Source organism: Penicillium coprophilum, assembly GCF_028826855.1.
Source record: "Penicillium coprophilum strain IBT 35676 chromosome Unknown utg000004l_segment0_segment0, whole genome shotgun sequence".
In the NCBI taxonomy this organism is placed as follows: Eukaryota; Fungi; Ascomycota; class Eurotiomycetes; order Eurotiales; family Aspergillaceae; genus Penicillium; species Penicillium coprophilum.
The window spans coordinates 7228389-7247169 of record NW_026622723.1 but is presented as its reverse complement, the minus strand read 5'-3'; the positions used below and the strand labels follow the sequence as shown (position 1 = coordinate 7247169).

General features: G+C 47.4%; 8 protein-coding genes across 8 annotated transcripts; 1 reads left to right on the top strand and 7 right to left on the bottom strand.

The window, feature by feature from the left end:
• Window positions 1–247: 247 nt before the first annotated feature.
• On the top strand, window positions 248–2135 carry N7500_007160 (uncharacterized protein; the record flags this gene model as incomplete). The annotated part of the gene is made up of 5 exons (XM_056678304.1): window positions 248–397; window positions 471–613; window positions 677–755; window positions 842–1154; window positions 1324–2135. The coding sequence occupies 5 exons, from the start codon at window positions 248–250 to the stop codon at window positions 2133–2135; spliced, it is 1497 nt and encodes a 498-aa protein (XP_056533304.1).
• Window positions 2136–3051: 916 nt separating this feature from the next.
• N7500_007159 (uncharacterized protein) lies at window positions 3052–3312 on the bottom strand (the record flags this gene model as incomplete). The annotated part of the gene is made up of 1 exon (XM_056678303.1): window positions 3052–3312. One exon carries the CDS (start codon window positions 3310–3312, stop codon window positions 3052–3054), a length of 261 nt encoding a protein of 86 aa, XP_056533303.1.
• Window positions 3313–4936: 1624 nt separating this feature from the next.
• On the bottom strand, window positions 4937–6836 carry cp1 (putative carboxypeptidase S1; the record flags this gene model as incomplete). The annotated part of the gene is made up of 2 exons (XM_056678302.1): window positions 4937–6628; window positions 6711–6836. The coding sequence occupies 2 exons, from the start codon at window positions 6834–6836 to the stop codon at window positions 4937–4939; spliced, it is 1818 nt and encodes a 605-aa protein (XP_056533302.1).
• Window positions 6837–7181: 345 nt separating this feature from the next.
• Window positions 7182–9372, bottom strand: N7500_007157 (putative poly(ADP)-ribose polymerase PARP; the record flags this gene model as incomplete). The annotated part of the gene is made up of 4 exons (XM_056678301.1): window positions 7182–7694; window positions 7977–8689; window positions 8749–9012; window positions 9282–9372. 4 exons carry the CDS (start codon window positions 9370–9372, stop codon window positions 7182–7184), a joined length of 1581 nt encoding a protein of 526 aa, XP_056533301.1.
• A 560-nt stretch (window positions 9373–9932) lies between these two features.
• On the bottom strand, window positions 9933–10466 carry N7500_007156 (YbhB/YbcL family Raf kinase inhibitor-like protein; the record flags this gene model as incomplete). The annotated part of the gene is made up of 1 exon (XM_056678300.1): window positions 9933–10466. One exon carries the CDS (start codon window positions 10464–10466, stop codon window positions 9933–9935), a length of 534 nt encoding a protein of 177 aa, XP_056533300.1.
• A 395-nt stretch (window positions 10467–10861) lies between these two features.
• Window positions 10862–12618, bottom strand: N7500_007155 (cytochrome P450; the record flags this gene model as incomplete). The annotated part of the gene is made up of 5 exons (XM_056678299.1): window positions 10862–11036; window positions 11095–11261; window positions 11322–11432; window positions 11517–12367; window positions 12417–12618. The coding sequence occupies 5 exons, from the start codon at window positions 12616–12618 to the stop codon at window positions 10862–10864; spliced, it is 1506 nt and encodes a 501-aa protein (XP_056533299.1).
• Window positions 12619–13470: 852 nt separating this feature from the next.
• On the bottom strand, window positions 13471–14225 carry N7500_007154 (BTB/POZ domain-containing protein; the record flags this gene model as incomplete). The annotated part of the gene is made up of 2 exons (XM_056678298.1): window positions 13471–14131; window positions 14182–14225. 2 exons carry the CDS (start codon window positions 14223–14225, stop codon window positions 13471–13473), a joined length of 705 nt encoding a protein of 234 aa, XP_056533298.1.
• A 2066-nt stretch (window positions 14226–16291) lies between these two features.
• N7500_007153 (lipid-binding SYLF domain-containing protein) lies at window positions 16292–18520 on the bottom strand (the record flags this gene model as incomplete). Its single annotated transcript, XM_056678297.1, has 1 exon — window positions 16292–18520. The coding sequence occupies one exon, from the start codon at window positions 18518–18520 to the stop codon at window positions 16292–16294; it is 2229 nt and encodes a 742-aa protein (XP_056533297.1).
• Between the last annotated feature and the right edge of the window lie 261 nt (window positions 18521–18781).

Genomic DNA, 18781 nt, shown 5'->3' with positions numbered 1-18781 from the left:
TGACAATGACATGAACCTTTGTAAAAGGTACTTCAATAATCTCCTGTTGAGTTGGTCGAGTTAGCGAGCTAGTCTTAACATCTTACTGTAGTATGAATTACACTGTCGACCTCACGGGCAGATCGACCAAATAACGTAATCTACATAAGTTGCAGTCTAACCTAATTGAGCGAATGCGGAGGAACACTTTGGAGAAATCAATTCAGTTCTATTCTTCTTTCACTCCATATCCCTTGATTTGTTTACCATGAAACGAAGAATCACCTTTATCCAGCGGGTTGATGCCGACTTCGACCCGGAGCAAGCTGTGTTAAGCGCGTCATCCCTCTCCGTCCGTAACCTGGATGCCGCGCGGGAGGATCGCATTACGGTCGGACTGGATGAGCTTCCAAAGGAGGTGAGAAGGCATTATTGGTTGAAGAGTATTTTGAAACTAGAGCAACACTAACCTGTTTATTTGGCATGTTTAGTTGCGTACTGTCCTCGAGCAATCTCATGAGCTCCACCTCCGCTGGGCCTCCGAACGGCCTTTTGATGCTGTCGCGCCATTCAGTAGCCGGGTTTCACCTGGACTGCATGTGAATTATACACCGCTAAAGCCGGAGTCATCTTCGTGAGCTCATGTTTACATCTTGAGTTTGGGAGAAGCGCGATTGACTGATTTGGTTATCGATAGGGAGGCACTGTGCACGCTGCTCCGCACGGTAGTCGCGCCCAAAAGTGACGCTCAATACAAGGGTTGTTTGGAACAAGAGGTATTTCACGATTGTCCCTTTCCCTTTGGGGATATTCCTTGACCTTGTTTTGCATGTGTCTGACCTGACCCGAATCTGCTATACAGGATTCGTTCATTACGCCCCCGCTTCTCTCCACACGATTCGCTTCCTCGGCCTCTTTACAATACTACACCCACCTTCCTTCCATCCAGTCTCTGGTGGAATTTATTCAAAGCACTTTCTGTGCCCAGAGTCGTGCAGATGGCGCCGAGTGCCACACTTGGGCCAATGCTCTCCTCTCTGCAGACTCGGTCGATATCGACTATGATAGCATTTCGCACGCATCGACTGTATCCGGGCTCTGGACCAGTCCACCAACGGGCGGTTGGACGGAAGACTTCCAAAAGCCAGCATCCGATGCCGACCAAGTCGAGTTCGGTCTCTTGGGCGCCGAGGGGGGCTCGAGCCGGAGGTGATCAAGATGGGTGGGCTGTTGGCGGTTGTCGGACAGGATAATAAGCTAAGTATGTAGCCTCGGCGGCTCTCATATCGTCTTCCTTTTCTCTATTTCCAATCGCCTGGAATGACTTGACTAACCCTTATGCAGAACCAACAATGTTCTCATTCCCCTCCCGCCACCAACCTCTTACTGAGCCATCGAGTTACACCGTTTCCTTCGCTTCCCCTACTGGTCTACACCCAACAATGTCCATATCCATGCCACGATCATCCCTCAAACGACCCATAGCACCCATCGACGCAACCTGCGCTCTTCACACATACCTCACCCTCCCCTCCGTCATCTTCGGAGATCAATACCAGCTTGCAACAACAGATCCACTCTTCCTCGAGTCACACAATCTAGTAGCCCTGCGTGCCTTAGCAGGCGAAATGGACCTTGAAGCCCCAGACTGGGTGGTTCAGCGCTGGGGCTCCACCTGGCTTCTTGAACTAGCAACTCCACCAGAAGCCGAAGACGCGGCTAGCACACCAGACCCCTCAAACTGGACCACCACTATTCCTCTACATCTGCGCTACCTCCCACCTTCCGAGACAGGATACCGCACTGCCCATGTCCCTTGGCCCGTCGTCTTCTGGGCCTGTACTACCGAAGATGGGACGAAGATGGGTGTGAACCCCTTCGACCGCACAAATCTCGGCTGGGACGGCTTGTTCGGTCCGCGAACCATGTTCTACCAGCTTCAGCCTGCGGGTAATCGTTTGGTTGAGGAGATCGACGTGCCGGTACTACGAATCGAGGGTGGGGATAGCTACTTCCAAGGTAAATATATCGAGTTTGGTACCTGTGTGGCTATCTCACTTGGATTCATGTGGGTGCTTTGGCAGCTTGTTCGTGTTGCTTGGTCATCTGGCGTTGGAAATAAACGTGCTGATGCTGCCCATGATAAGAGAGAATGATTTGTTATGTGATACTGGATGGTTTATTCACTAGCGTTGACCTTTTGTTCATCTTTTTTACTTTAATACTCTTGATTTCGGAGTACTCATCGTACCAGTTCCTTGCTGACGATCTCTAAAGCATGGAAATTTTAGCAAATTTGACTCACAATCATGATTCAACCTCGTTAATGTTCGAACACAGAGTCTGGAATGTAGCCCGCAAGAAAGCACCCTGATCCACCAAGCTAGGACTGTCTATGTATTAGTCTGATGTACAAAACGCCAGTTTTCCAGTGGTCTACGCAGCAAGCTTGAGTCCAAGCAACTTCCCTGCTAGCTAGGTAGGTCATCGGCATTTGATTAAAATGATGCAACATTTTAATGAAGCAAGATATGATTGGGATTCTGCGAAAATGAGAGGCAAATGCTCTTGATCTCAGGGGCATTTAAGATACATCACCGGGGGGGCCGAATGGAAAAGACATTCACATCAGCCCCCGATGAAGTAACCGACAAATGTACCTTGCCCCCAGAAGATTGCTCTGCAACCCAGCCAGGGAATGTAAAGTCTGGAACCAGGGTGACCCCATCTGTACATAAGGGTGCTTTGTGGCCTCAGGGTGGTAGAAGTTGCACCGTCATGTCATTTCGTCTCATTCGCCTTGAAACTAGTATGTTCAGTCACTATTTAGCAAGAAGATCGAGTTAAGTTCGCATGAATACTTTGAAGGACATGTCGGGTGTTGATTGCAGTCATGGCTAGGGTCGAGACTGGGTTCGGCTATTTCCCGTTTCTCGTTTCTCGGGTAGTCAGAGGAGGACTGAGTGGGTGTTGCAGGCTGACCATGGCTTGATTGTGGTAGAAACAAGTTAGCAAGTGTCAGTAGTAGGCAATGGGTATGGTATTAACCCACGTTCCACACAAAACCATGCACTAGCGTGACGCATCATCGCTCTCCTGAAAGAGCTGTTCTCCATCTTTGGTATGATCTTGAAGACCCCATGTGGATTGGTATCCACACATAAAATCCAGTTCAAAGCACCAACGCAGCTGGTCGAACAGTGGGCACTGCATCTCGGAAGTGATGTTGTATGTCACCAACCGGCCTGTCGCGCTTGGACACAGTCGAGGCTGCCGAAGAGTAGCAAATGGCGACGGCTTTGAGAGCCAGTAGAGCCGGTGTGGAAATGCCATTGTAGTGGTTGAAATTTTGAAATTTGCTAGGGACATGGAGGCTTGTTGTCTACCATATGAAATGTTAGCAGTTTTCAGATGCAGATGCTTATCGTGGTGTCACGTTTGTAGAAGCCCGTGTGTGGTTGAATAGGGCACTGGCGAATGTCTCTGCACACTTACTGTAATGCCAGATAAGTTTGGTCTTTGTGATGTGTGTCAGTTTCTCGTGACAACAGACAGTTGATGAGACAAGTGCAAGGAAAGGAACCTGAGATAAAAGCTAGGAGGACATGAGCCTTTCTGTTGAGGCCATGCAGCAAGACTTGGCCTAACACAGACCTTCAAGTGCAACTAGGTACCGTCAAAAGACTTGTATCTATCCTAGGTTAAGGTTGTTTATACATCTAACAGCTGGTAGGTTACTACAGAGACATCTACAAGATACGTGGATCTAGCGAAGCACCTGACCAATAACATGTTCTATTGTAGTTCTAGATACTAAGGACTTGCTTGGTTTCACCATAAAGGCTACTTATCCTGAACACCACGTAAAGGTGCAAGTCTTGTTCAGGGCGTTGCACACAGGACCCGTGCAACTGGGGGGGCAAGAGAAGGGAACAAAACAAACGAACAACACAAAAAGGAACAAGAGAAAGAAGAAACAGACAGAAACAGAACAAGATCAAAACAGGAAACAGACGTGAGAAGGAACAACCAGAAACAGGACAAGATCAAAACAAGAAGCAAACGTGAGAAGGAACAAGCAAGCAGAAGGGGCCTACGGACTACGAAACTCCCGATGGTCGATGGAGAACCCAAGAAAGTACGGTCAGTATCCGCAGAGGTTGCAGGGGCTAGCCACAACATACTTCGTGCCTTTAGACGGGACCGAAGTCCTACCTAGTGTCAGCCTAACCTGGGCCGCGGCAAAGATCCATATGGGGAGTTGAAGAAGGAAAAAAAGAAAAGAGAAAGAAAGTGGGAGGGGGCAGGTATTTATACCCTCCCCAGTGACTGAAGGCAGCGAGGGAACTGGGGTAGGTGACGATGTTCCCAAATAGGAAGGCACCTGTGATTGGGATTGTATGGTACCTTCCCTTTATGGAATTCTTTGTATGAAATGAAAATTTTGCTGCACACCGTGTTAGCATGGCTTTTTTTTTTTTTTTTTTTGATAAAAAGGATCATATCCGACACTCGTGCTAACAATAAGACGTTACAGCCTAAGAAACTACTTGGCAGAAACCCGAGACCCGGTTTTCAGAGCCGCCATCTGTCGAATCCGGGCTCCACAACGGCTCGGGCCGCACCCACACGACGCGAACCTTCATGCGATGCATTCGTTGTCACCGCTCGTGAAACCTCCGGATTGTTCTATCATGTTCAACACACGAAACACCCAACTTATGCGCCATTCATGATTGAATTAGCCGAGTTATCACCAAGTCATCTGGCCAGGTACATCTCGAGAGACTTGCCTTGACTGCAGGTGAAGAGCGTATTGGGTACCAAATGTGCGAGGACATGGTCACACAAGAGGTTACTTACAGAGGAGCCTACGTTCATAAATTTCACCTTATGAAGGTGCCAATGGGATACATATTGAACAATGATGGACATAAAACTTGCGTCAATTCTACTTCTAGCTTTCATCTACAACAATATAATCACGAATAACAGCGGTGCCATTGACCACACTTGCAATCTGGTCATCGGTGCATGTAGACTCCAGGGCAAGGATATAACAGACCGGATCCGGACTCTCTGGAACGTTGTTCTTGATATGCCAAGTAGACGCAGGCCCCTGTGTGGTATATGAGCCATTACGTGCAGTGTTGATCTTGCCTGTGGCTAGATCACGGTTGAAGAGTGCACGATAAAAGATCTCATATGCAGTCTGTGGCTGATAGGCTGGGACTTCATGACCAGCATCATAGACACGGGTGAAAGAAAAGTTGCCATGCTGCCGGACCTGGCCCCCAACATACGAGGAGTTCGTGCGTAGAGGTGTGTACCCAGCAGACCGGAAACCAGAAGCACCAGCATGGTCGACCAGCAAGCTAACGTCTTCGCCTCCGATCCAGTTGCAAGCGTAGTCGCTGTCGCCGTAGACAAGAGCAACCTTGATACCAGAGTCGAGCACGTACGCCAGGTCTTCGAGGTAGCCATGCACGTCAGAACGCGGATAGTCTCCGACAGAGTTGAAAGCTTTATAAGCACCGTCGCTTGACTCAGTAAAATTAATCGGGACACCCAGAGCGCCTTGCACCCAGTGCTGGTTCAGCCAGCCTAAGTAGTAGGACGGCGGGAAAGGATCTGGTTCCTTGTGGGTAATGTCGTAGTAACTGCGGCCTGCAAATTCTACATATGGACCTTCGACGTTGTTTCTGCAGAGCTTGTCGGCATTGCGGCAAGCTTTGTTGACGGTTTCATTGTTGCCGTACATTTGTGGGTCGCCCTCTGCGGCCAGCGTGCGACAGTGTGTGATCAGGTCCTTGCATCCGCCAGGGCGACTCCATGCTTCCATGGCATTATCATATACGGTCTTATTGATGGTTTGGAGGTCATAAGTATTGTTGTATGCCATGACTGGATATGTTGGCGCCTGTACCAGGAGATCGATACAGCCGTTGATGATGCCTAGTGTATCCAGGTGAATGTAGTGTGATGCACCGGGGGTATCGATGCTGCCATTTTCTATTTTCTTGTTTTGCTCCTGAAAGAAGGCAGTAAAAGATGGGCCGTAGCGACCGCCGTATGACTCAGTCCAGATGCTGACTCGGTCATCATGGGGCTTGTAATGTGGAAACTCGGTGAACCAAGTCTGGGCAAAGTGCCACAGTGACCGCGCAGAGTTCGCAGTACTATTAGCCACTGTCGACTTATCTTGGCTAGCTGTCGTGCCGACATAGAAAGTGTTATTCTGCTCGGGCACCCCGGCCCACTCCGACAAGTTCCAGGCACCTTGGACTTGATCAAAAGTACCATTGGTCGGGACATCATAACTGAAACCCACCTGATTGGGCTGGTCAATGTACAGCATATTGACATAGTTATTCCAGGACCAAGGATTGAGCTCCGTGGAATTGGAATCCTCGTTGACAATACAGGGTCCATTTTCCTGCATGAGGCCAATCATAGAGGAGCTTCCTGGACCTCCATTCATCCATATGGACAGCGGTGCATTTTTGGGGTTATGGCGAGACTCGAAAAACCAGAAGAAAGTATTGATGGGGTAGTCTTGATCAACATTTACATCGTCTAGAGAGCCTGGGGGTAGATGCACGTAACCCGAATATGATCTCACCCCTGGAGTTGTTTCACAGATCCCAGGCTATGTGGTTGATCAGTATGAGATCATATGGTATAGCCGGCCCTATAATGCTTGCATAGAAGCTTGAGAGGAAGAACCGCACCTGTTTGTATGAAATCTTGACTCCCTTTTGATGCTGCGATTCAACTACCTTCAACCCATCTGGTATGGGCGGGAAGTACTGCGCCGCAGCAGTTGCTGCCAGAGCAGCGGTCCACAAATTAAGCATGACCTGGACAACACCCAGGGATAATATAAGAAGAAATGAAGAGAAGAGCTACAAGGAAATGTACAGCTATGAATCGTAGGTAGCAAGTGTATGCGGTGTGAGGGGTCCCCGGGAAGCAAGGAGGTTGGAAGTGCCAAGACAAACCCACCTGATATTCAATGCCCTAGCTTTCTTTCACCCATACAGATTTAGAGAAATTCATTTACTACCCGGCATCTATGATGTATCAAATAGAGAATGTTTAGTATTGTATGGCACTAAATACTTTCAAACTTGAAGATCTCAACTGTCTGCAGTTCCCAAATCAAACTCCTTAGATATCTTCGCCCTAAAGTCCTTGACGGTTCAAACAATTTTGACATGGAACAGATACCGTTGACGAATCTGTGCTGGGCTGTTTGCGACATACTCAGAGTGGTAAAAACTCCGGGCATGGCTTGCAGTCACTGTCCCCGCGTGAACATCTGGCACCTTGGACCCCTTGAAATCTGGGTGAATGTATTCAGCATCGCGCCATGCTTTGTGAACAGTGCCACCAATAACGTGTCGAGAGAGGGCTGCAGATTTGCCCAGTTCGACTTCACATAGCAACATCAAGGCTTCCCCTTTCAGTCGGCAATATCCTGCCGACTTTGTGGATATGTCGGCAAAGAACACCCCAGAAACGAAGTGCTTCCCATCGGTACTGACAATTCCATCGCCACGCAGCCCTTGGGTCAAGATCCCTGCAAAATTACTAGACATTGAGCCATGCCACAGAAGCCGTCGGTCTCCGATATCAGCAAGGTTTGCCTTTTCCCACTGAGCGAAGCGCTCTGCTTCCCCGGGACGTTCGAGACGGAACACACCGATGAGCTCCTAGGAAGGTGAGAGCATTAGCCTAAGCTTTTCACAGTGTGATCTGAATGAAGCTTGCCTGGAATTGACACGGATGGTTTGGACTTGAACTCTTTTCAAGATACTCCTGGAGCATCTTGAACTCTGTCGAATCTCTATTCACTACCAACAAGGTTAGCTTCATGCTTTGGTAGTTTGCAAAACATTCAAAAAGTTAGATCAGTAAGACCTAAACGGAGATATACCTGGGAGCATTTTTGCCAGACCAAGTGCTTGGCATATCTGGCTCATGGCCAATGAGACAGACCGGGATTCTCTTTCCAGAATCTCACTGGCATCGTACAACTTGAGTAAAAGCTCAAGGGATTCCAGTTCCTGTCTGACGGTATCATTGGTGCCAGAAAGAGGCAGATTTGTGAGAATCAGGCTTTCGTAGATATGGCACAATCTTCTCTTTATTATGGAATGTTTGTCAAGCGCCATCCCGGGGTTTGTGAGTTCCATCAGCTTGCCCAAAATTGCAATACTTATCAGGAGTTTCTTCTTATCCACTTTGTTTGTGAGCGCGATGCTACGCCCATGATGGTTTAGCAATCCGAGGTAGGTTTTGAAAGTTCCTGTTGTGAATATGATGCTCAAAACATTTTCAACGCTTGCAGGTAATGTGGTAATCTCGCTGGTGAAGATGGGAGCCTCCCTATGATGCAATTCAAGGAAAATCCAGCCTTTTGACGTAGGAACATGATGTCTGTCTTCCCAGGCTAGACCACTCAACAGCTTGAACTTCTCTTCGAATGTATCCTTGGCCGACTCGAAGGTCCCCACATCTCCAATTGATTTTGATTCCTTAGATGATCCAAATCGGCACTGCAAGTCCCATGTGTGGAATATTTCTAACTTTCGATCAACGAGAAGTTGGATGCGCACAACTTCGACTGATTTTCTCTTATAGGCTCTGACCAACGTGGCATCCCATATCAGCCCTGTATCGTCCTGCCAGACGGAAAGCGTAGCACCTAATATTAACCGAGTGTTAGATATCCAGGTCGTGAGAATATTACATCACAGCACTAACTCCGGTCTGGGTATTTCTCGTCAACCAGTTCGATCAGATTCTCCAGGTTGATCTGTTCTTCATCCTTGGTTTTCTTTGCAGAAGTGCCTTCGTCGTCCCCGAGCGAAGGACCTCGCTCACGCTTTTTGCCTTTGGCCTTGATGTCTTCATGTTTCTCCTTAAGTATCTCCTTTTGAACACTTTCCGGAACATGCTCTTTGATCTTTGTGAGCAGCCAATCCATGTCCACAATTTGGCAATCCTGTAATTGCTGGGCCCGATTGACTGGAATGAAATCATCCTATTAGTCGATGCTTAGATGAGATGGGGCGAAACTTGATGACACCAACTCTTTTTCGACTTTCTCTTGAGACAATTTTCTGTTGTCACCAGATGGGTACATTCGCTAATGTTCAACGCGGCGAACTTCGCACCACATCTTTCGACCAGCCGCTTGATTTGGCCTAGATAACGGAGTGTCACTCGCCAAACAATATCTTGGAACTACATATTCTCTCTCTCTCTCTTCTTGGTCTTTCATGAAGGAAACTTACCATGTTGATAGCCAGGGATTGTCCCACTGGCACCGATGACCAGCCCCTTCAGGATGCCGGTCAGATTGTCTATTGATTCGTTGGAAGCCATCTTCTCCGATAAACCAACTGGCACTCGTGCTACTCTATGAGAATATTCAAAAGAGTATCAAAGATGAAGGAAAGGGCGCGTGAAATTAAATCCAGAATATGGTTGCAGAAGAAGCCGGCTGCCCTTTTAAACTATTGATGCCCTGTGATAATGGCCTTGTCCAGCAAACAACCAACAAAGACAACCCCAGGTTCTCCTTTCAAGCTCACGGAATATTCCAGTGGAGCCTGAGGCTGTAGATTGCAAAGCCTATATCCAAAACCATCTGGCAAATTTCCAGATCAAGTGGCTTATCAAGAACTCCCCTGCATATTTGATAGTCAAATACCAGAAGTTCAAGAATGTGTACTTGGATGTTTACAGAAAATCAGTGTATGCTGAGTTTGGAATTTGTTGATTATTGTTTAAGCAAAGCAAAGCAACGTCCATTGGATGGCAATGAGTGAGACTAGGCCGTCCCACTGGATTTGAAAATGAAGATAAATCACCGAAAGAACTGCCAGACCGTACTGTCCGCGCTCCATCAAGATACGAGGCCAATTAATGTCGATAAAACGCATCTAGTTGCAGGTAAAATAGTTGAAAGCCACAGGAGGACCAAGTTCGATCTCCTCTGCCCAAGCATCAAGGTCGTACCGTATGCGATTCAACATGCTAATATTGTTTCCACCAGCAGGTGCATAGGCCGTGAAATTCAGTCGTTCCGGCTGTTCGTACAGGAAAAAGAGGTACCGGTGAGGCGCGCTGATAGGAGGGGGAGCAGGGCTGAGGTAATCGGCGACGAAGGGTTGATCAAACTTGAGTGTCGCGTCGCTGGTGACCTTGACATCGGACTGGATCCAGTGAAGTATGGGGCTCAGGATTGCGAAAGCGGGGAAAGGTGCGTCAATATCCAAGCTCACAATCAGGTAAGTGGTGGTTGGGCTAGCCCCGGCAAAAGAAAGCTTCGGGAGCTCCTGGGCTTCTACAGCTTTTGTCAGTAGATAGTCCAATTGCCCACCACATGACTTGGATAGAGAAAAGGAGAAGAGATCAAGAAATGGGCTGGTCCGTAAAATTGCGGGCAATCTGAGTTCCTGGTTGCACGTTCTCATGGATGCCAATCGTCAAGCCAAGGATCTTTGTCTTATCCTCGATGAGAGAAAAGGCCGCTCTGATGTGGTTATCCGAAGGTATTTTGGAGGGGAGAATGTGATGATAGCTAATGACGAAAGGATAGGATCTACCTAGGTAGGATGTTTTGGACAAGGGCACCCTGCAGGGTCTTGAAACTATGGCACGAGCTTTCGGACTCAACACGGAGATGACCATGTGACATCCACGGATCTTTTCTTTTTCGGTGCTCATAGGCTTTTGTGCGATGTCGAATGTTCAAAAATCTCCCTTGGATTGTCATAATCAAAGCATTTTATATTTTGACACTAGATCTTGTTCATCTTCGGCATCCTTGTTGCAGTTGGAACGAATGAATTGTGGACCTGGTGATGGCTCACTCCTCGATCACCTTAGTGACCATAACTCGCACGCGGGCACTGCCCTGATCGGGGTACGGGGTCCCAAAATCACGCGCAAAAGCAATGTCTTTTTCGCTGGTCTCAAACAATTCCATGTCAAAACGACGAACGAAAGCCGCCAGTACAAGAAACAGTTCCGCATAGGCCAGGCTGCAACATCACGTCAATTAGAGATTGGGAACAGGGGAGAAGGGTCCGAATAACATACTTCATTCCCAAACATATCCGACTGCCTTTGGAAAAATTGACCATATATTTATCCAGACGCTCCCCTTTCGCAGCGGCACGTAGCCATCGATCTGGGTCGAAGGTATGCGGATCGGGGAAAATTTCGGGGTCAGTAAGAACGAAATAGTTGGTCTCACTAACTGGAGTCTATATTTCCTTGTCAATGTACATTCTGAGTTAGGAGCTAGTAAGGATGACTTCACATACTCCGGCAGGAATACTATGATTCTTGTAGACCAGTGTTTCATCAGGTGCGACACGAGGCGATCGACTTGCAATTCCAGTAGACACACGTAATGTCTCCCAAACAAGTGCAGACTAGGATTTGAAGACAATCAGTCATTAAATCTATGACAGGGCCATAGACAGATGTATTATCACGTCATGGCAAAGAGACCTTACCAAATATGGCAACTGTTCAAGCTGCCTCCATGTTGGTCGAGACTCGGGAGTGGGCATCACCGTCCGCAGTTCCTCTCGCAACTTCGTCTTGATTGATTTATTCTGCAAGAGGTAAAAGGCCGCAATAGATAGTGATCGGGCAGTTGTCTCGGTGCCACCGATGATCAATGAAAACCCCTCATTGCTGAGACGAACAACGTCGCGCATATCCTGCGGCATACTGGGGCCACACATAACTTCCATGACGGAGGGGGTTGTCGATTTTGACGGCTCGCTTTGCAGGAATTTCTCTGTCCGACGAAGAAGGTCTAACTTCTGGCTCACTAATGCATACGCAAATGGGTTAAATTTTTCGAGCAGCCACAACGGAAACGAGTTGATGATGGTTTGAAGGACCGGGAAAAAGAATATGACGTGGCTGATCTTGAACAGTGCGTTGATTCCATCTCTCACACTGGAGTTGAAGTCATCATGGTCAAGATTCCCACTGTTGAAACCAAAGGCATATTTGTGAATGACATCGGAAGTTAGTCCAGCAAAGCCAGCATCGAGGTTGATGACTTTATGGAATTCCAAGGCGCGCTTGAAATGATTGTCCAGTTTGTCAATATTTTCATAGATCAAATACTCTATATTGCAGACAGCCTGCTTGGAGAAGTGTTTCTCAATATGTGCACGACGCCTCCGGTGGTCTTCTTGAGAGATACTGGCAAATGCAGTATCCTTGAGATCGAATCGAGCGACCAAGTCAGCGGCCTTTTCGCGTCTGAACTTGGTCGAGGTGTATATCTCATCGTAATAGCTGGAGTCCTTGATATGTACCTCAAGAGGGGTAATTCGTATAATGGGCCCTCAAGAACAGTTAGACTGATGATACTGCATATGCCTTGTTTAATTCACCATATATTTCATGTAAACGCTCCAACTCCCATATGAACATTCCTCCCTTGATCACATTGAAATAAAATTCATATCCGCTTGTGATAGCGGCGAGTTTTGGCCCGGGAATCTTGCTGAGAGGGTGGAAATATAACCGATAGATGCTTTTGACAGCGACATATATCACCAATCCACCTATTCCCAGTGCTATGAGACTAGCCATGTTCCAAAATCGTCCAGAGAGTACTAGAATCAAGCAGAGTAAACATTTACAAAAGGATGGCCGGAAATCAGGGGACCGAAAGAATTGGGGTGGGCTCGCACACGGGAATAATGGCGTCGGGCTAGTTAGAAGGGGGTACTTGGCAACGCCAAGAGAACGAAGACCAGCATATATCAATGGCTAGCTTTATAGCCCTAACCCACATTGGATCCTCGACCGCTGCAATATCGCAATAAATGCCTAGATTGTGATAGTCCATGCCTCTGTGCCGCTTTGTCTTTGGTGTTGATTTTCATGTCGAGACTGGCCAAAGGTACTAACCACTTATACGGGGTGATTGTGAGACAATCTACGGTCTCACTAAATCCTAAATCAAGAACCTGCATATGTCAATATAATTACTGATTTTGATCCCTGCTTAGCGGGTCATCTTTTTGGCGCTTTCTAAAAACAGACTATCCGAAGTTTGATATTGTTGGCCAAACGCAGATCAAGATTGAGAAGAATTGAAAACTAAGCCTACCTTATAGGTTAACTGAAAATAGATAAAGTGAAAAACATACACCAAGATGAACTGCCACACGCTCAGCTCTCCATCATCAGCTCTCTCTATAGGTGTAACGAAGGTGTGTATGGTCTGAATAGCAGATTCTTGTGCACAAGTGAGTCAAAGCGGTCGGCTAGATTGACTGCCATTTTCTAAAGAATGAAAAAAAAAAAAAAAAAAAAAAGATAAAAACGTGGTCCATTGGCTACTTCACTACCCTGCTAGGATAGAGTCCATTCATCACAAAGTTGGAAGATGAGAGAAGCTGGAAAAGACACTGCCACACTGAATACCTCGAGGCCCACCTAAAGCTTTTCCTTGGAGCGCTTTCGCTTCAAGTTTTTCATCTCCATTGCGGGTTTCACGTAATAGTCGAATGGTCTGATGCGCTTATAAACAGGCGCTCGGTTCTTGATGAGACCTTGCGCAACCGAACATAGAAATGCCTTTGTGAAGTTCCCAGAGAGACATCCTCCTGTCGCGCCTCTCACATACATATCCACAAACAGCTTGCGAATTCCAGCAGACTCAGTCGTCTTGTAGTATGCAAGGTTGATCGTGTCGTAACAGGGAAGATAGTGCGTCCCACTTCTTGCACCACTTTCATAGCGCTTTTCGACAATTGCATCGAGCACAGAATTCTGAAACTTGATGTCGAGCAATTTATCACCAAGCACATATGCATTGACGAGATCATGGTACACGCGGGAGGGTTTCTGTGCTTTTCCGTGACTTGCTGCATCTTTGGGAACCTCGGGAATTTTGGCAAAGTAAAGCCAGTGTGAGTACAAGGTAAAAATTCGGGGATCATCTTCTGGGAGCTCAAAGGTGCGCGCCTTGGATTCCTTCCATGGTCCCGACATAGCCTTTTCGAGAAAAGGAGACGAAGCGCAGATGATTGATTTATGGACATGAAAGGGTTCCTTAGATGCTCCCACCGCAATTGTCAGGGTTGGTCCTTGAATTCTAAGCCAGCTTAGTAGCCGCAAGCAAACAAATTCAGTTGGAATACTTACTTCTTGATGTCACATCCCATCTTTTGCGCAGAGCTTTGAGCCATTTTGTTTTCAGTTTGAACTCCAGAGAGCTTTAAAAATTGGCGTGAAGATTGCACTTGAGAAGCCTGTGACGGAGGAGTGTTCAAATTTCGTCTCAGGCCGTGATATGATATATCGTGTGAAAGTTTGTAACAGTCATGCAATCGACGGGTTAAATGCCACCTTGAGATCTTCGAGGTGGATAAGGAGAGATGAGCCAGATAGGTAGACGAATCCAATTCAAAGGGAGAAGAGTAAATTAGATAGCCTTGGAGCCAATCGTTAGCAAAAATATACCAGATATTTTCTTTGGCTACTGACCATTAGACCTCGGGTCTAGAATAGTAAAGTGTAAGTGATTGCAAGGAGGTTGAAATAATTTCATGTGCTAGATTGAGTCTATACTGAAGGAATAATAAGAAACAGTTCCTGGCAAAAGCGAGGTATTGTCCACCTAGAAACAGTATGATGAGAAAAGTAATCAGATAATCGTAAGAGAGGCATTCCAATCCAAGACCGCATAGTAAATACAACCGAGCTATCCAATGGTTATTCATGTAGTCTATGCACGCTGTTCCACAGAAAATATGTTCTTCATCTGAATTGCCTTTGTGATGAACCGAGGCGAGTTGCCTGTGGAAACCCAAACGTTTTTGAGTATGCCATCTGTTCATAGACCGCTATAAATATAGGGTACGGTGACGTTGTCACTATATTATAAGGATCTTTATCCGTTATATCTAGTCAGAACATCGATAGTACGTTAGGTTAGTATACAAAGCCCTCTGAACGGTAACCTACTATATACCAATATCACTACTCTCTATTTATATTCAAATTACTCAAAAATAGAGCCAAATTACTCAAATAATATAAGTCACGAGGTCAAGGGAATCTGCTGCCCAGCAACTGATGCGGTTGTATCATGTCCCATCAATTTCTCTGCTTTTCCTCCTTCCTCCCCGTCTGCCCCCTCTACGGGCGACTATTGCGACCAGCAATACTCCGTGCATAACCCTCTTATTGAGTAATATTGCCAGGCAGTATTCGGATTCACTCTCACATCACAGGAACTAATCATGTATTTATTAAATTGAAGCGTATCAAATTGAAGCGTATCAAATTGAAGCGTATCAAATTGAAGCGTATCAAATTGAAGCGTATCAAATTGAAGCGTATCAAATTGAAGCGTATCAAATTGAAGCGTACCAACTCGAAGGATATAGATTGAAACATAAATTGAAGTTTATAGAACAAAAGTATACTACTTATTTGAATTTCACGAGATCGAAGATCAAAATTCAAGTTTATCAAATTGAAGTATATCAGATCAGTGTAGACGGCCGCTTCTACGGCCCTATAATATCTGTCTTACAGGGCTTTTTAGTGGTCTTCTTAGCAGTCTTTTCAATAGCTATCTCGGTACGCTTCCCGGGTTTTCTAAGACATCCATTAAAATAGTTTCCCACTTTCCAATGTTATTGGGTAGACGGCAGAAAACGGGGGAAAAATTGCAATGGCAAGAATATGCCAGCAACAAGTCAGACTGGAAAGGTTGAAGTAATATTACATGGTACGATGTCTAGGTCACACATTCCCAGCACTCGCGAAAAGAAAGAGTTGAAGAGCCTACAGAGGACATGAAGGAGAGGCTAATCATTGGTATAAAAGAATTTAATTGACCAAAGCCAGCGATAAAAGCAGAAGATCAATGTCAAAAGGAGTGTATTCCAAGTCCAGAAAATAGGATATAATGCAACTCGAGCGAAAGCTCTTCAAATAAAGAGCAAGGAACCCGAAGACTCCCGACCTGACCCAGGAATAAAAAAGAGCAAAGCAAATACTCCCCACTCGCTAAAATGCAAACACGCTAAAATGAATGGCAGAAACTAACATAAACCCCTTTTCTCAGAGGTTAGAATGGTGGTAGGATGGATGTAGATCGGTAGAGCCTCCAGGAGCACCGCAACAAGTCAAATGTGTATACAACGCGCGAGGAAGCGTGCAAGGTGTGTGTCAAGAATGTGGGAACGAGAAGGCTGAGGCAAGCGCAGAGAGGAAGCAGAAAAACATTTAATCAAGTCCAAGCTCACTCAGCCCTGGCATGGGGCAAGGTGGTATCCGTTTTTGTTCCACCAGGAGACTCTTCGTGTTCTTCGCGATCAGCAACGACGTGCGAATATGACCGTTCAGACTTCTGGCCTTCGGGTTCGTCAATCTCAGCTCGAAGCTTGGCTTCAATCTTGTCGAGGGTCTCTTCGACCTCGGGCGTATCATCGATATTGGGTGCAAGGTGGGGCACATCGGGAGACTTTTCGAGTCGAGGAGATTGCTCGGGTACAAGTTGCTTCTCGTTTTCCTTCTCGTCTTCTTTTCCTGTCTTCTTCTCTTGTTCGGCAGCCCCGGTGGCAGTGTGGTCCTCGAGGGTGATGATGTTATCCTCGATTTCAGACTCGCCGTCGACAGAGTGGAACTCGTCCTTCTCGGTCGGTGGCTCCGATTTCGTATCAGTGAACTGATCATCGCTCGTGACAGGAATATTAGCAGAGCTCTTAGCTTTCTGCTGAGGAGGAAGCGCATGGGGAGTGTCATCCACATGTTCAATATTCTCTGCTGACTCGGTGACGTCTGTGCGTGAGGTATCACGGCTTGATCGTGAGAGAGCCGTAGGCGACGTTGAGGCACGGCTTGAGCCAGAGCCCCAGATGTGGCGTGGATGCCGTGGAGGCAAGGCAGGTGGGGTGCGGGCTGGGATAGTGACGAGACGAGCCCGGGTGAATGTCGGCGACGCAGGCTTGTTGTTGCCGTTTGTAGTCTGGTGCTCCACCTTCGTGGGGGAGGCTGGGACATTCTCCATTGGTGTGACCTTGGCATTGGTAACCTCGTGAACTTCAAAGTGCTCGTCGTCATCCTCAAGCTCAGGATCATCGTGCAAATCTTCGCAGGCGTTCGCTTTCGCTCTTCTATCCTCGGCCTCCTGACCCTCCAATTGCCGTATCTTCACCTGCTCTTCATTGCCGTGAATAGCAATCGTATCCCACTGAGCGGAGTCCTCGGTCTCATCCCAAATACTTTTCGATGGACGGCCGATGGGCGATTCCTTGGAGCTAGGAGAAGACGCACGGCTCACTGACGTGAGCTCAGTTAGCAGGGTGTCATCAGTCTGCGTGCCGCGCTCGGCACTAGCATAGCTTTTGGAGCTCTGCACGCTCGCGCGCCAGCTATTGCGTGGCGAACTATCCATGCTGCGACGCGAGAAAGTGCTATAGATGGGACTGTCCAGGTTGGGGCGAAATTCAAAAGTCTCATAGCTTGGTCTTGCTTTTGTGCCGGCCTCGCGGATAAAAAGTCCCTCCGCCTCCAGCGCCTTCACGCCATACGGATCGGGGTCGTCTATAGCCGGCACACCGAAGGCATGTTGACCGTCTTCTGTCAGCTCCATATCGCCAGGTGTTTCGCCCGGTGGCGGGACGAGACTCTCATCAACGTCAGAGTCGCCCTGTGCGGCCTTCAAAGTTGCCATGAGCGTATCGAGCTCGCGAGGTGGATGCCGGACTTTGCCGGAGAGAATCTGGTCGACGGATATGCGCTCGCCGTAGAAGCGTTCGTTCTCGTCCGTTCGCTCAATGATGACTGTGCCGTCGACCGCAACGCCTGCATACAGCCCTTTGCTCTTCATATATGTCCAAATTGGTGCCTGACGTTTGTGAACCTCGGATTCGAGGACACCACCGATACCTACAGGCCCCGCAGCTGCGCTGATCTCGCCACCAAGCGTGCATCTGAATTTCTTGAATGCATCCAGCGCGTCATAGGTGTTGATGATGACCACGCAGTCATAAATGTCAACGCCAGCGAGAAAACCTATACCGGCTGTGTGTAACATGATACCAGATGGTGGACTCCATTCGCCGGTGTCGGGGAGGCGACCGATCAGCACGCCACTGCCACCAGAGCCACTCACCCATAGACCTGTACGCATGGTCGTGAAGATAGCGATTCCCTTGGCGTTTTTGAGGACTTTTGTTGGGATCTTCTGGATAACGCGCTGCGGTTTGCCTTTAGGGCGATTAATTTTGCCATTCTCATCAATGCCGGTTGAAGTATCGGGAGCATAAAAGCCGTCTTTGCAAAAGCTACGCAGGATTCGTGCGGCTTTATCGGCTTCCTTGTCGATTGTCATGGGCCAAAAGGCTTCGGCGCCCAGCTTGTGCGATAAGCGGTTGACGGGGCCGCCGAGTTTGTCGACGGTATCCCATGCTTTGTCGAAGCCTTTTTTTGAGATGCTTTTAGTTTTCTCCCAACGATTTGGAGCCATAGCGAATAGTTGCCAGGCAGAAGAAACCTGGAAGTTATTATAGAGTATTTGAAGAAGCAAAATTTGGTGGCGCAAAGTGTGAGAAGCTGATCAAGGCGCACTCTATACACGGAACACTATGTCACGCCGTGAACAGCATGGGATCCCGACAGATTCTGGATGCGGGAATGCTAAGAGAAATTCCAGGAATGCGAGGAATGCAGATGCAGAGTGGATTAGAAAAGTTATAAAGAGGGATCTCGGCTGAGACGGAAGTATTTA